Source organism: Paralichthys olivaceus, chromosome 13 (assembly GCF_024713975.1).
Source record: "Paralichthys olivaceus isolate ysfri-2021 chromosome 13, ASM2471397v2, whole genome shotgun sequence".
Lineage (NCBI taxonomy): Eukaryota > Metazoa > Chordata > Actinopteri > Pleuronectiformes > Paralichthyidae > Paralichthys > Paralichthys olivaceus.
Window position 1 is genome coordinate 7,872,939 of NC_091105.1, and position 17,124 is coordinate 7,890,062.

At 43.0% G+C, this 17,124-nt stretch overlaps 1 protein-coding gene across 1 annotated transcript in view; it reads right to left on the reverse strand.

Annotated features, from left to right (window-relative positions):
- The window catches only part of pou2f2b (POU class 2 homeobox 2b), a 59,154-nt gene extending 45,839 nt beyond the window's left edge, over positions 1–13,315 (reverse strand). The window contains exon 1 of the mRNA XM_069537209.1: positions 13,264–13,315. Coding sequence (XP_069393310.1) covers positions 13,264–13,300 — 37 coding nt within the window. The 5' untranslated portion in view covers positions 13,301–13,315. The remainder of the gene's footprint in view (positions 1–13,263) is intronic.
- Between the last annotated feature and the right edge of the window lie 3,809 nt (positions 13,316–17,124).

Here is a 17,124-nt window from a genome sequence, read left to right on the forward strand (position 1 = left end):
GTCCCTGAGTGAACGAATGAACTATACGTATGAGACTGCAGGCTGTGAGTACGACAGGTCAAGGTTATGTTACGAGTGTGTGTCTGTCTCTCTGTATGTGTGTGTGTGTGTGTGTGTGTGTGTGTGTGTGTGTGTGTGTGTGTGTGTGTGTGTGTGAGGCGTCAGTGTACTCAAGGACACAAGTGTGTGTGTGTGTGTGTGTGTGTGTGTGTGTGTGTGTGTGTGTATCTTGATCATACGTGTACATGTGCATCAAACTAGCATGTGTGATGCGAGCGTGCATGTGAGTGTAAGGTCATCCCTATCACCAGAGCAAACACAGGCCCCATCACTTCAAAGCAAACAGCAGCTCAGCCCAGCGTATGCATTTTAAACACTTTATCACTTATTGTCCAGCAAACACACACGTTGCCATGAAATAATATGTTATTTTACATTTTCTGCAGATGCAAACTCTGGGCTTAAAATATGTCAACATTAAAACCTGAACTGCAAAACAATCTCCTTGTCACTGCCATCATCATCACCATTATCATCCTCACTCTGCATCATCATAATAATGTTGCTTTAAAGAGCATTCACTTTAAAAAAAGATCATACAATTAATGCCAGTGCAGTGCAGCATTACATCATCTCAGTGGTGACAATAGAGATATTGAAGTTTTTCTCTCTATGTAGCTGACAATAGTTGCTTTCACTTGCTTGCCATTTGAAAGCACTTATCTTAAGTGGATCTAAGTAGAGTAAATTGTAATTGCAACACAGAAATGCTACATATGGTCCATAATGTTGGGCAAGACACTCAGCTGCACAGTGAAAAGAAAAGCAGCAAATTACATTAGAAAAGGTTAGCACAATTTGGTCAAGTACGAAGGCTGTAATAAGAAAATGTTTTCAACTGAATGTCTGAATTTAAGCCTCGACACTTAAACCAAGTAAAGGTCAACCACACGCAGATACAGATATATATATATATATATATATATATATATATATATATATATATATATATATATATATATATATATATACGTGCCATGCGCACCGACTTGAAGGAGATGTACTTTATCTTGCATGGCACGGAGACACGCACGCGCATACTTGGATGCAGCCAATTAGGTCCACCACCTTCAGAGAAACACCAGTGGGCATGTAAGATTCGGAGTCCGGAGGGCCTCTAAAGCCTAACACAGTCATAAGCCAGAAATAACACACACACGTCTCCAGTAGGCTCTGCAGACCATGTTAAACAGCAAGTCAAAGACAAAACACTCCATTCCATCTCTGACATTTCCAATATCTGTCTATCCCTCATAAACCTCTGTACGGCCATGAAGTGACTCATTCTTCACAGATGACCGTGTTCTACCTGGGTGGTCAGCGGGCCGACCGCTGCCAGCACCTCCTCGTACTTGTTATAATTAATAAATCATTAATCCTCTTTACATTTTACAGCTTTTTGTCATGGGACACAGTCGGACATGTTGAAGAGTAAAAGACTCAAATCGTGGCAATATATTATAGATTTGGTGTCTAAGAGCTTTAATGTGAATCTATTTGTGTTTTTGTTGTTTTATCGTCTCTCTGCCAGCATGTTGTTGTGAAGCTCTTTGAGTCAACCTCCCCTTGCAGCTCATAACTCTGTTTCGACCCCCCCCGCCTCACCCCTTGCTCTTCCTCTTCTCTCCCTCTGTTAATTCACTACACTGTCACCAGTCAGTGTATTTACCTAACACCAATCTTTCTCCTCTCCCCTCTTCCGATCCTCCTCTCCTCTCGGTCCCTTTTCTCCATCTCTGCCCCAGTGAACGGTGAGACTGTGTGAGTGAGTGTGCAGGAGATTTAGAGCGGGGATCAATAAGAAATTTAAAAATCAATTCACTTAGCGCCAGGAAATCAATGGGCCTAATCGGGATGCCAATCGGCCCAGTCAAAACAATTAAGAGGGAAGAAAAATGTTTAACAACCTCCCCTCTCTTGCTTACATAGACACAGGGGAGAGAGGAGAGCGAGTGACGGGGGCCTAAAGTGGAATATCAGAGGCAGACGGAGAGGGACGAGATGGAGTGATATATCGGAAGGAAAGGCTCAGGAGAAAAAGCTCAAAGCTTAGACCCAAGGAAAGAGGGATTGGAGGGAGGGGCAGAGGAAGGCAGGGAGCCGGGGACAGGACTGGAGATAAAGAACAGTAAAAAGGAAGCGCATGATGCAGTGGGGGTGACAGTTATGAAGGACAAGAGAGGAGAACAGGAAAAGTTGAAGAATTTTGGAAGACATGACACAGCCACGGTTCCATTCTCGTGTGCATATTCTGCCGTTTGTTCCAGGAGGAAAAAGTGACATGTAACAGAGGGTTACAAATAAGGTTACGGTTTGTGATCAGAAACACAAAAAGCAATGCCCTCCCTCTGGAAGTGGTGCAATTTGGTTCATCAAAAACATCCAAACCAGCTGCTCCCTACGGTCAGAGACAGTACAGTGTAGCACTCATCCTCGCCAGACAGCCAATCAACTGACAGCCAGAATCACAAACAGCCAACACTTCCAAATCAGCGACATCACAAAAAAAAAAGAGGACTTTTTGCTCCCTGACGAAGCGTCCAATCATACCAAATGTTTGTCAGCCCTGATGCCCAATGAGGAGGCTGCAACTGACTGCAGCAATGACAGAATGGGTTGGTGGGTGGTGGGGGGTCTAATTTGGGGTCAATCAATAGATCTCTCCTCTCTCTATCTTCTGCTCGCTCACCACGCTAAAATCAATGGGAAAGCCAATAGTTCCCCGCCCCAGTGTGGATTAGTGAACACACAACTAATCAGCCAGTCACTGAAACTGACATCTCAGCTATTAACCTATTGATACGGGAGACACGTGTTGAACACACACGCTCACACACACACACACCAATACAAACATCTGTGCTGCTGTAATGATGAGGAAAATTCCTGAAGATCTGGGCACACATGGTGTAGTGGTGGTGTTTAAAAAGCAGAGCCATTCATTGTAAATCTTGCAAAACATCTTATGTTAACTGTAAATATTCTAAATAAAAAATATCTTTAGAGCATAAATATATTCTTTGTCTATGCATGTCTTGCCTGGTAGTGTAAGAATGAAACACTTCCAAGCCGCAGCAGCAGCAGCAGCAAGGTGTTTCACAATTAGACCGATGACTTCGACATTGTCCTCTGATTCAGTTGCAGCCGGCAGCCATTTCGATTTTTTTTCATCCTCTCTTTCCTCCAGTCGGACATCGCATCACGTGCAACATCTTTTCTGTGGGATCCCTGGCTTTGAGGGTCACAGGGTGGGACTCAAAATGACTCCGTGTGGACGGCAGCTTCGCTCTAATTCAGGTTTCAGCCACCGGCCAGCCAGCACCAGCCTCCATTAAGAAAAGAGCGAGTGCATGTTAGAGAGCACGGGGAAAGTGTGTTTTTGTTTGTAACACGCTGCAGCTTCAGACTGATGTATAAATTGGACATATAAAAAAGCTTTTTTTTTTTAAAAATAACTGGTTGCAAGAATGGTGTGATAATGAACAGTAGACGGACGATAACATTTCAGGATTTCTTGAGTTGCCTGTTACTATAATGCACACAGCTGATTAGAGAGGCATTTCACAGAGAAGCTGATAAGTGATTTAAAATACGCCTGTCAAAAATCACATTAAAGACAATAAATTGCAGAGTTTTTTGGTGCCAAAACACCTCACTCCTCAGGAAGATAAAATAATATGTACCTGGCTCTTAAGAGGAGCACTACACAAGGATCATTTTTCAAAAATAACAGCCTGACTAGCTTTCATCCCTTACTTTTGAAAGCACTCTTGTTTTCTGAGATTGCCTCTCCTTCCTCTGTTCTTCCTCCCCTCCCTCTCGCCTCCCCTCTCCTCTCTGTCATGTTTTAGTTTTCATATGTTGGTTTTGTTCTTCCTCATTTTCCCCTTGTGTAAAAAATGAAAGGCTGAAAATAGGATGAGTGAGGAGGGAAGAAAGGCAGGAGGCAAAAGCAGCGACTGTACATCGGTGGAATCACTGTCTGCGGTGCTGAGACTGTTCTCTTCTCTCTGCACTGACAGTTACGGACCACAACACAGCTCCAAACCCCATCCATATACATCATACTCTGCAAACCAAACATTACAATGCAAATTCTCCCTCTGCCTGGTGCAGAATTATACTCTGTGTGGTATTCTTGCAGCATGACCATAGGAACAGCATTGGTCAGTCAGAGGCAGCTGCATAAAAAACACCCTTTAAATCACATTCAGATGTACAAGTTATTTGAAAAGCTAAACTCGGCCCATGCATGTTTTCTGAATTAGTTATCAGCCATGCACATTGTAGTGTGACAGGCGCGGCAAAGCAAGGATAACTGTCTGTCTTCCCCTATCTCTTTCTTCTTGCTTCTTGACGTTCTTTCAGCAATCCTCTTTCACACACTAAATGCACAAAGAGAATGGAAGTGAGAGGCGTGTGAGCCGGAGTAGATTTTGTTTTTTTCTTTCTCTTCGTAGACTGTATTTTCCATGGTGGACCCAGCATGAGAGGCAGGCAGTCATGGCTTGGTTGACATGATTCTACATTTAGGCCTAATCCACACATCGTCCTCCACACTGTTGTGGTTATGATGGAGTTGGAGCGAGGAACTTATTGAAAGAGAGAGAGAGAGACTTAGAGCAATAGGGAGCGAGAAAGAGAGAGTGTGCAGTATATTGTTGAGATGTCCACGCAAGTCCGGATGCATTGGTTCCGTATAACATTCCTATTCCACTTCAACAGGCGGATGCTGCCATTCTGAGAGAACGCAATCCCGATTTCTCGCTTGAGACCCAATATCTGCACCATACAAATAGGAGGATATGGAAGGAATGTGATACAGACTATGTGGAATATGGCTCTTTCTTCTTATCCCGCTCAGCCATATTGATGTTTTTGAGCCTTTCATTGCTCAGCCAAAATGAAGTCTTTCAGGGCCGAGCCGTTGACAGATTAAGAAAACATATCGTATTTTTTTGTAGGACATGACAGAGGCTCTCTTGTTATCTGAATAACATGAGCAGTGCTGAGGTGGCACGGAAACACAATTTGTGAAAAATTGTGTGGTTAAACTTCAGGGGAGAAATTACAGCCTGCACTCACAACAAAAAAAGTCCAATTCTGAAGTGAAAGTAGTTTTTCATTGTATCAATTCAGCTTTTTTTTTTTTTCTAATGATCATCTTGCAGGGGGGTGGGGGGGGGGGGGTTCATTTTGCTATGTAGTTGAAAAGAATGTCGTGATTATGCTCCAACATCTACAACCAAAAGAGAAAAGGTTGAAAATGTTGAGCTGCACATGGCGCAACACCCCCGAACCCTCACACCACAGAGAACCTGACGGGCTGCAAATCACTCACACCAAATCACAGAAAATTGATCACATCCAACAAAATGGCGGCAGTGGCGAAAAAATTGGTGTGAGCTTGAGCTCGCTCGGGACAGGGAGAAAAAAATCACCGGCAATTGCATTGTGACAGCTGCTTGGTGATTGTTCCTACAGAGAAAAAGTCTTATTGCCAAAAAGTCCAGTTAATTTGATGTGACTGATTAATTGCGATGGCGACCAGGGTGACATTTAAATCAGGCAGCAGAGTGGACAGCAAGCACCAGAATAAACAGGAGATGCTGGGCAGAGGTGTGGCGGCAAACACAGGATGTGTGGATGATAACAAAGAAAACAACAGGGGGAAAAACTGAAAAAGGTTGGAGGAGAGAAAATAAGGTGTGCTGCAGTCATGGAGTGTGTAAAGGGGTTATGCTGAGAGGTGGCATGTTCAGAAGCGATAGACAGAGAGGAGAAGAGGGAGGAGGTGGGTAACACGGAGGTACAGGGAGAAGAATCGAAGAGGGCTGGTAGAGAGAGGGAAGAAGAGATTTAGGATTAAGGAATGAGTGTGGGGTAAAAGGAGGAGGATTAGGGGTTCTGGTGAGAGGAGGACAAAGTGAGAGGCAGGTGGGATGGAGGAGGAGAGAACAGCAGAAGAAGAGACACAGAAAGAGGAACTGCACAGGGCTTTTGACGGAGAGGGACGAGGATAAAAAGATGTATTTTTCCTGCTTCCTCTGTTGTCCTCCCTCTCCTCTGGGTAACTTCCCGCTGCTCTCCCCCTCTCTGCTGCCTTCCTCCTCTGTCTGACACAGTGGGTAGATAGGTAGGAAACCTAATGGAGCCAGACACACTGGCTGCTCTCTGCTGACCCTCACAGGCAGAGGGTGGCCACTACAAAGTCTGCTTTTGACCAGACCAGCCGAGATCCCCCTCAACTGAGCGACCATCAATCCGCCACAATAGCCCGGAGGAGGCTGGGGGAGATGGGATGAGAGGGAAGGGCATGTGCTCCTGCGATGCTCAACGGGTAACGCACGGTTCTAACACTGTCAAGAATATGGGCTGTGATTCGTACTGGGCATCAGAGGAAATGAATGGGGTCCTGATGGTTCTTTGGCAAACACTCCAGAAATTCCCCTAAAAACGTGGTGATATTTTTAAAAAATGGGGCTCATAAGATAAATAATAATTGTGTCTGATAACATTTATCAGTACAATAATGCTGAAATGCTTGAGACACTGATTAAATGATCAGAAAGATTTATCCTAATTATATAGTAATAATGTACTGTAATGTACTGTTTGCAATAATTTCAATAATTCAAAAGGAACAAAATACCAAATGCTGCTGTTTACATCTTTACAATTGTAAGAAAAAAATATGCCCGCTCTAATTCATATTTACTAAAGAGAATAATTGGATTTTTGGGAGATTTTGGGTTAAAAATAAACCAGTTGCAGCGTTATCGGAGTCTCTCGACTTGTGATTGGTATTTGTAAATATCTTTGCCATTTTAAAGACAACACTGAAATGTAAAATTAAAGACAGTGACCATTAGCAGCATATTCGCAAAGATGAAAAGTAGAGAATTAATTTACACATAAGTGCACAGTAGCAGATTTGGAACTTATGTCATATTAAATATTTCACTTTCACATATAACTGCATGTCAGCTGTTAAAATATTTAAAAGAATTTCACATCACCAGATTCTGCTGATTTTCTTTGTAATGTAATAATGAATTCCTTTGAGAGAAGTTAAATATTAGAATTTGGGGATTTTTGAAGTTTTACACCTTTATCACTGTTAAATCAACTCGGATCATGTCTGTAGCTTGCATGTATATGGAAGGTATAAGCTTCCATTACTGCAGCTAGTGATGGTCCAGGTTACTGTGGGTTTCTTGTGAAAGTCCAAATACTTTCCAAACAGGCCTCCTCTGATGCTTCAAGTGAAACCTAAGACGAAACATCCTTTGATTTGAACCCCACTCTGCATGCTTGCTCTAAAAAGCTTGAGGGTGTAAACGGGCACAGACAAAAGCTGGGTTACGGCTGTGGCCGGGTTCCAGCGTGGGAGCACATCCAGGGTCCAAAGCTGTGGCAGTTCGGGGGCCGACGCTGGGCTTATATGTCCTGCAGGTAAAATGGATGAGGGTCAGCGTGTTGGGGGAGAGTCTGCCTCCCTGGTCATTGTGTGGGGGGAGGTACTCATTACAAACTGACCGTTATGGTGACAAGCAGTGACACACTGAAGCTTCACTCTGGGGAATTAAATGGTGGCCAGAGGATGGGATGTGCAAAAGGTTGTGTGGACATTGTATACGAGGTTGCATTGTTCCAGTTTTTACTCTCTATACATTAAGTGGCTATAGTGTGTACATGTGTAATTGTGATTCTGTGTTGCCGTGTGTGTGAGAGAGAGTGTGTGTGTCCAGGCTAGATAGCCCATATTTGCTAATCTGTAGGGGGTAGCAGGAGGAAGGGGATAGGGTCATAAACCGGGGTCAGGTGTTAATTCACTGCTTCAAACCAGAGCCAAGCACCAAAACCAGGGGAGACCGGAGCAGTGCAGAGAAACAAAAACCACACGGATGCATTCAAGGTCCACTGGTGGTGTCTGTCGTCCTGCCGTTTTCCTCTTTAGATTCCAGCTCACTCTTTCCTTCACCTCTTTCTGTCCTAAATTTCACCTCCTCTAATTCCACCCTTGCCCCCTTTCCCCATTCTCTCTCCTCTCCCTGGCCAGTCCAGTATGCTGCTTCCTCCCCCAGCTGTTAGACCCCCCCCCAAAGGTCAGTCCGTCTGCAGGGTCATCAGTCTGGGATGAAGCTGAACTTTGACACAGAGCCCTTGATGTATTCCAACCACAAACGCGCAGACACACTCACATAATGGGCATGTGTGGTCTCACAAGAGGCCCGTTTCATTGTGGTCATTTTTGATCAATTTATCACTTCTCCTTTGTCACTTATTGAAGTCCTGTCTGTGCTGGTGAAGCTGCGGTTTGACCGGCTGCTACTGTGGCCGCCGCCGAGGGCTCGGGCTGAGGAAGACAACACCTTCGACGACAGGATCTTTGCGGATGATTAATCCAAACACCATTTATCAGCTAATCGATGCAGCGATGATCGTGAATTGCCCATTGATTATAGTCAATAACCACAGTTGACATGACTATGTGGTGGAAAAAACACTCTCTCGAAAGATGAGAGGAGTCGAGAAGCCACAACAGACATGTACAAATAAATCCAAGAAAGAAGAGGAAAAAAATCCTCCCTAATCTAGGCTGTTTGTCTCAGTGGCTTTCATCAATATCAAACTCACCTTAATTCAAATACAAAATGAATTTAGTCAACAAGGACTAATTAAAAAAAGATCCCTCTTTCTGTTTTTCATATTTTCTCTATAGCAGTTTTCATTTTAAAAAGTGTGTGAAATATATAGAAATTATTCAATTTAAATGTATAAACCTTGTTTCACAATAATCACAATGGCAGATATCTGTGTCCATGAATTTCAAAATGTAATTTAAAATAATATGCAGTAAACAGACAATTCTTATAGAACTGATTAAAACAAGGAGCAGTGCAGTTTCTCTATCAAAGTTTTCTATTCAGTCAAAGCCTGAGTTAATATATTCCTCACACAGCGGTCACTGCTGGCCCCTTCTTATCACGGAAAAACGATGCATCGTGCAACTGCAATCTTTGCGCCTTAATTGAGGAACTGGCCAGACGACCTTTGACCTGCCGGTCATTACCACATTGTGCACCGGGCCGCAGAGAGCAGCCATCATTTGGGAGGGGAGTCGTGTGCAGAAGAAAAAATGGATTAATTTTGGACGGCCTGTGGTGCTTGACACCGACTGGAAGTGGCCAGTTCCAAATATATATATATATATATATATAAATATACCGAAAAAGAAATCACACACATCAAAGGTTGATTTAACAGCAGAACTGAGCCAGTAAACCGTTTATGGAATGAGCTTTCAGACTTTAACATAAACCATAAAATTGAATGTATCGGTGGCGCGGTCTGTTTCAAGTTGATAAGGTGCGGGACAGGGGGTCACGGTGCCACTTCTGCACAAACACACCAGCTCCTGATCATCTGCAGACTTGGATCAGTCGCCTCAATCCGATTTGGATCCTCTGTAAAATATTAATACTGATAATAATTTTCCCGGAACACGCTGCTTTTAGAAAAACCTCGTGCAGAATTATGAGAAGATTATTTTATGAAGATATGTGAAGAGCAGCTTGCAGGTTAATGCTGGAGTTTCCTGAACGTGCAGGTTTCATCACTTCGGTATTTATGTGCTTCATTTGTCCACCTGATTATTATTTAAACTTTATAAAACTGACGGTATTGCGAAGGCAATTCTCGTCCTCAGATTCATTTCTAAGCGACTCTATTTGCACTTTACTTTTTTTGCAACTCTATGCTTCAGACATTTTCCTATAGGAAAGAGAAAAACAACGTTTTCATCACATCGAGGCTAAATAATTCTCAAATAGACAGGGTTATATTTTAAAAGACTAATGACTGAAATGGTCTATTATGCAAACGTCTTAAGGAGTTTCTGTTTTCTTTTAAGACGATAAACGCACCACTTTCCAGTTATGATTAATATTTGCATGATATTTCAATCATTTATTCCTCGAAATAGCCGCTTGAAATTTTCTGATACAATTATATTATCAGACCACAAAAAAACGAAATACACATTAAGATGCAGATGAAACAATGGGTCCGGTGTTTCGAAATATTCTTGAACTTTTAAGCAAAATGATTTTGAGTGAATTCGAAATTTAAATCGTACATCCCATAAACTGCAAGCAACAGGATAATATTCATAATTTAAATGTATGACAATTGCACAAATAAATAGTAAGTGAAGGCCTATTGTTTCTTATCATTTAAATAATATGCATAGATGACATCCAGAACTCAGAGCAACGAAATGTGCAGGAGAGGCAGCACCGATGAAAACGATCGTGAAATAAACTCGGAATCTTAAAATACATATATGCAAAAATAAAATGTATTAACATTCACATATTCTCTGAAGATGAACACTTACAGTCTGTTAAACTGCGACATGAGGTCAAACATGTTCAGACTGATCAATAACTTTGATTCCAGCCATGGATGTTTTCAATGACGATGATTTGGAGATTTAGACTTTAGATACAAAGCAACAGTGTGAATCGATCAGGTCACATCACAGCGAGATTCAGAATCATTACGCTTTGAATAAAACATAATTTAAAGGAATACACTTGAAGCCAATTCTTAAATAGCGCATTAAAAAATGTTTACAATCAAATTACGGAATGATTTGGAAGTATACACACACACACACACACACACACCCTTTAGCACATTGGTATTAAATTACACTGATGGTTCTAAGATGATGGAAGATGAAATATAACTCGATATAATATAACATTAACTTAAAACATCACTGTCAACTACAAGTCACAAGTCGCAGAGAATGAAGAATAGAAACATGTTCATCGTGCCCACATCAAGAAAACGTTTGGATGCGTAAAACAAAAATATGCACGTATTATTACTATAAACTCTTTTCTCATTAAGAAGGTAAATGTGGGACTTAAACGTCTGAATAGAGTGTAAAGTAACTTCATGTTTCTCGGTGCAGCTCTTGTGAACATGCAACCGAGCACCAACTTTTAATGATACAGGATTTTACAAATATGCAATGAAAGCAACCTGATGAGAACAGATGTATGAAGGGTTCTTTAAAAAACAACTGAGATCGTCTCCTTTACAGCTGCAGTCTCAACTGTCTGCTGACCAGAACGTGTCCGGGTCTCAGGGGGTTTGAGTCACATGTGCACTGTGCTTCACACTTCACGTGTTGGACTGATATTTAATATCATCACTTTAAAGGTGTTCACAGGTTGTGTGTGATATTTATTTACAAGAGCATTGCTATGTTAAGCAACACAACCAGAAGAGCAGTGCACATGCAGTTTCTAATTATTCTACAAACTTAGACAAGCTCAGTCGGTGCTGCAACAACCCTTTCCCTGAAATCTTCAGTATAACGTTCTAGTGCTTTAGATTCATAGATGTAACCCTGGACCATCAGGCCTTGTGATATCAGAAAAAGATAATATAGCCAACATGTCCTTCATCAACATTTGGTTTAGCTGAGTGAAACTCCACGTGTTAATGTCAGATGAGGCACTGATGAGTCTAAACGTGACCTTGAGCATCAGTTCAATGATTTTAACTGTCAGCAAAGGTCAAGCAGAGGTGGACGGAAGTGAAAGTCACGTTTGAACCAAACCATAGCAATAATCATTAATGGGACCAAATACATCCACAGAGGTGGGTGTGTGTGTGTGTGTGTGTGTGTGTGTGTGTGTGTGTGTGTGTGTGTGTGTGTGTCAGTGCAAGATTGTATACAAACTGAGAGCAAATGCGACCACAGATATTAAGTCACAGAAGACGATACTGACGCTATATGATCCAAGAGCTTTAGTACACGTTTAGTCGGAGTGTTTTAGGCAAACAGGAGCAGCTTGGTGATCGGGTATTACGCGCAGCGCAGCGGCGGAGAGGCGAGCCTCGGCCGAAAGATGTCCAGCTCCACTGGCCGCTCTCCTCCTCTCCTCTGCCGGTGCGAGCTCGCTGCTCGGCCTTATAAAGCCCAAAGATCCCCCTCCTTTTAATTGATTTTCCTATAATTAACTCAGTCTGTCCATCGATTTCCCTTCTGCGGACGATCAGCCCTCGTCGAGCTGACGTGTTATTGTGCTATCTGCGGGCATCTGGATGCCGACGAGCGAACGACGACAACATTGATTAAAAACCTCTGATCACTGGTGGACTTTGGCCGTAAACCACACACAGGAAACAAGTATTCACTAATTAAGACACGTGTATGTGAACACACCACCCTGCACGTGAACATGCACCCACCTGTGCGTAAAAGCGCTTAAATCAGCCAGCATGGCCTCTCACTATAAGGCACCAAACAACAAAGAGAATCAAGCCTGAATAGAAGTCAACAGCACCATAGATTCTGAATAGTGTAACTCTCTTGCTTCAGCATCACTCTCTATACAAGCCAAAGCTCTATGCGGCCAGATGTGCATGGATTCAAATGTCAGCAGCAAACAAGATGAGCACCCGCATTCAGCAACAACGACAACAAGCACAGGTCCACGCACAACGTTAATATGATGCAAAGCAATGTGCACGACATGCAGGTGATGAGAGGAAGCGTCACAGGGCGCAGAGAGAAAATGCACATACACAGCGCAGCACATTGCAAATCAAATATTCCCGCGATAATACAACATGCAGAGCAGGCGAGGAGACACAACGCTATTCGTCCACGGAGCAAAGGAGCAAGGGAGGATGAGAAGAGAGGGGAAAAGAGAGAGTGGTTCGGGAGAGAGGGAGTGAGAACACGAGGGTTGCCCCGGTGAATTAATTTCTCTCTAATCAATAAAAAAAAGCCCAACCCCGCACACACCAAAAAAAATCATTAGCACCGATATTTCTCCAGCACTGTCCCCTCTCTGCAGCGCCTTTCCCCAGGACACTGCCGGGAGGAAAGTCCTGCTCCCCCCCTGCAAGTGGACTACACAACCTTTTTTTCTGAATCGACACAGAAACACAGAGAGATTGTGATTTGAGGAAGAAAAAAAAAGAGGGGAGAGAAGGGGAGTGTGTGTTACAGCTGAGCGGAGAGGAAAGGTGAAAAGACACATGGAGGAAAAGGAGTTCAGTCTGCAGGATGCATATCAGAGCTACCCCCCCACACACCCTAACCCGCCCCCTAAGATCGTCTTCCTGTTGGTTTTTGTGTCTTTTTTCTGTTTTGTGCATGTGAAAATTTACCAGTGCTTCCATCGGTGAACGTCTCCATCCCCGCCATGCGAGCAGCCTGTCTGGACAAGAGAGGGATGGAGAGCCAAAAGATGGGGGGAGAGGGTACGGGGGGAGGCAGAGGTGCATGTAAGGGGGGGTTGTGGGGGGGGCAGTGTGTGTGTGTCTGTATTTGAGGGTGGTGGGGGGTGATGTGGGTCGGGGCTCAGCATTAAACTGAGGGGTGGGGGTTTAGAGGTGGGATGGGGGGTGTTTGGGGGCATATGGTTACACCCTAACCTTTCATGTCCCCCATCTTTTCTCTCTCTCCCTCTCTCTCCATGTCCCTCGTTGTCCCTCTTCCTCTCTCCATCCCTCACCCTTCATGTGTGTCTCTCAGTGGTTTCCATGGTGACCCGGTGGCTGTGGTGGAGCTGCTGCTGCTGCTGAGGAGGAGAAAGAGGCGCGTGCATGAGAGAAGGAAGGAGGGAGGAATAGGCAAGACTGTCATTGGAAAAGCGTGCGAGGAGAGGTTTGTGACACATGGGAAGGGAAATTAGCAACCACGAGCATTTCCAGGATTAAATATCACTGCACAAAAACTCATTTTGCGTACCTTACTGATGCCGGGGATGTTTGTGGTGCTGATTTACTTTGCAGGTGCAAGATGTTTAAAGGGCCCAGTGACACAGACTGAGTCGTCTGCATAACAAAGTCGTTAAGTACGTAGAAACAAACCATAAAGTTCCTCAAGTTTACTGTGTTTCTCTGTGTGCTGTGACTTCCTGACATAACAGCTGATGCTCATGTGACTCAGTGAATATTCAGCAGCAGCTCTGGGTGCTGTTTTGAATATGAGGCCTCCTTTAAATTCATCCACGTGCTGCCACCTGCAGGCCACAGAAAACACAGTGCTCCCTGCTTCGGCATGAGCCAAGAAACCTGCAGTTCATTCTGATCACAGAGGAGCTGACATAGTGACTCTTTCAACAAGTTCAATCATTTAGACCTTTTTAAGACCACGATAAATTAAGTTTAAGAGCATGTCAAGTACAACAGATATGAAGGAATATGAGAGTCCCAGACTTACTCATAATTGAATATACGGTGAAGTAGATTAGTAGAAAGGCGACGTTATCTCACAAAATACAGACAGAGATGATCTCTTTCCCACAGCCGGACGGGTGCAGTATGATGAATTCCGACCGGGGACTATCAGATATCACAATGCTGGTCTTGTAGTTTTATACAGTTTACAAATATTTGTATCATTGAGAAAAAACTACGATATATAGATATTAAAAACTATGCAGGTCACCGAAATAATTATCTTGAAAAAAGTGCATTAAATGTATGTTTGCATAATTGAGGCATAACTGAATGTAATATGTAAGACCTAGTCCATAATGCTTTCACATATTTGATTTTTTATGGCCTAAAATTATGATTATCAAATTTTAGACTTGACACTGAGTTGATCTGCATGTTGTGATTTAAGAGTGACTTCACTCAATCAAGCAAACTAGACCTGTTTTGTGCAAATTGTAATGTCTAGAACAAGAAACGTCTCAAAAAAAATTAATTCTTAACTTAATTTTAAATAAAGCAACTGCACAGACAAAGTCCGTCTCCAATGTGTGTATTTAAAGAAATGTGCTCATATGTTGTCATTTTGAAAATCTTGTTTGGGATTTGCTGTGGCAGCCGACTAGCTTTATAACCCCACACCGTGCAGAGATAAACCAAGGAAGGCCAAGGAGCCAAGACGGCTTTGGAGAAGATCATCTAATCTAATTTTCTCTCCTCAATAAAAGCCGTAGAATTTCCCCCCATCAGAGAGCTGTACCATATGCTGCAGGGTATACATACAATAACAGCAGCCCCAGTGGACCGGCAGAGGGCTATACTGTCTATCAGCTTTAGATGACACGTTTTGATAGGAGACTGATTTAGGCCTGAGCTACCGCAAGATGACTCGAGTCTCCATCCAATCAAGGAGGTGTGAAGAACACCTGCGGACAGTGGAATAGTCTTCGGGAGGATGATGGCCAGTGTCCGTCCACACAGCCCAGCATTGCATTAGCTTTTTCACCACAATACGATTTGCACCATGGACCACAGATCCAACTCTGATGTCTCTATGAAGTGTTTGAGGCAATAAAAACGCTATATATATATAAACGCTCACCGTGCCACATGTTCACAGTGTGCAATCGTGTTTGAAAATAAGGGTCGTGTGATTTATTTTTTACTTCAAGTTAATTCCCTGGTGAAGGTAAGAGAAAGTGAAAACACGTGTTGAAACTCATTGATTCATTAAAAAACATTCAATATCAATTTGACCATTGTTTACCTTTTGCTTCCCTTGGTGCTTTGGTTCCCCGTCTACTGCATCACAGGACCGCCACTGTCCTGGCCCAGCTCCATCACCATAGCAACGTGATCTCTGACCCCATCTGTGGAATCCTTGACCTGGATGTAGATCAGTGCGGCAACGACGGAGCCTATTGGCTGAAAGCTGTCTCTGTGTGGAGGCTGCAGACGAGTGGGGATTGTGGCTGTGATGATGCGGTTCAGCCTGGGAAGACGGCAGCATCCTGGGGTCTGCTACTACTGGCAGACTCAAATCCTGTCCTCGGACTCAAAACACAACTTCAGCTCAAGAAACCACATTCTGTCACAGAGAAAACGGACATATAGCAGTTTTCAAGAAATAGTTTGACATGAAAAAATTCCCCTTGTGGCCTTAAAATAGCTTAAATGTAACTTGACACCGTCCTTTACTTATGTCATGACTGAATAGGGTATTAGTATAAATATGCTGCTCACCTGCAGTTGAGGAGCTTTTTCCTGCAGCTGAGCCCCACCCACAGGATGATAGGATTGGTTTCTTAGGTTTGTGACATCACAAACCCTGGCTTTCTGAATTCATTTCTTCTGACTGGCATTTGCTGACGTTGCAGTGTTAAGGTGGAAATACTAAAAAATTAAAAACATATCTTGTAATCATGTAAAGGACATACGGTGGACATGTTAACATGTTTAAATACTTCATTTAAAACAGAGGGGGACTTTAAAGGAAGATGAAGAAAGAGTTTGAGAAATGCCAGAAGTTGTAGCACTGGGTCCAATACATCGTACATAGTGCCTGTTGGAGACGAGACCTCAGAGATCTGACTTGTCTGGTAGACAGCTGCCTGACGGAAAAGAAGGGAAGGACTTGCTATCGTTGTTCTGCCTGGATCTTGTTCTTGGATATTTGTGAACAAAATTTTCCTGAGAGCTCCAGATCTGCGCTGAGATTTCTTTGACAAACAAATATCTCATGGTGGTGCCATCCAAGAGGGAGCAATTGTACAGAGGAGGAACAAGGCGGCATCTTTTTAAGTTGGACCTCTGTAGTTTAGCAGACTTCTCTGAACGAGAGGCCAGTTCTCCCACTGGGCATCACATCACTGGTCTTGCTTCAAGGCTGGGTGTGGTGAAAACTGGGCTTTCAAAAATCCCAGTTTTCCCCAAGGCAGACCTGGGGCAGTTTAACCAGCCATCAAACAAGACATACTCTGAATAGGGGAGAATTGGCCCTATCACGTTTTCCACTAGTCCCCAACTCCCAAGTCAATGATAAAACTTTGTACAGACACTTGCCTGCATTTTTGAAAGGGCAGTTGTGGTCAGAACATTTTTAACTTGGCTAATAATGATGATGATGTTTTTAAGAAAGAAACAACTGATTACTAAACTTTATTACACAGCATTAGTGACTGCAGTTTGTGTGCACACAGGATACAATAAACAACAAATGTTTAAAATGAACAGAAATATACAGTTTATTTACATGTGTTGTTGAGTATTAATCATATTTTAGTAACAATCTAAAATGCCATTTAGAGC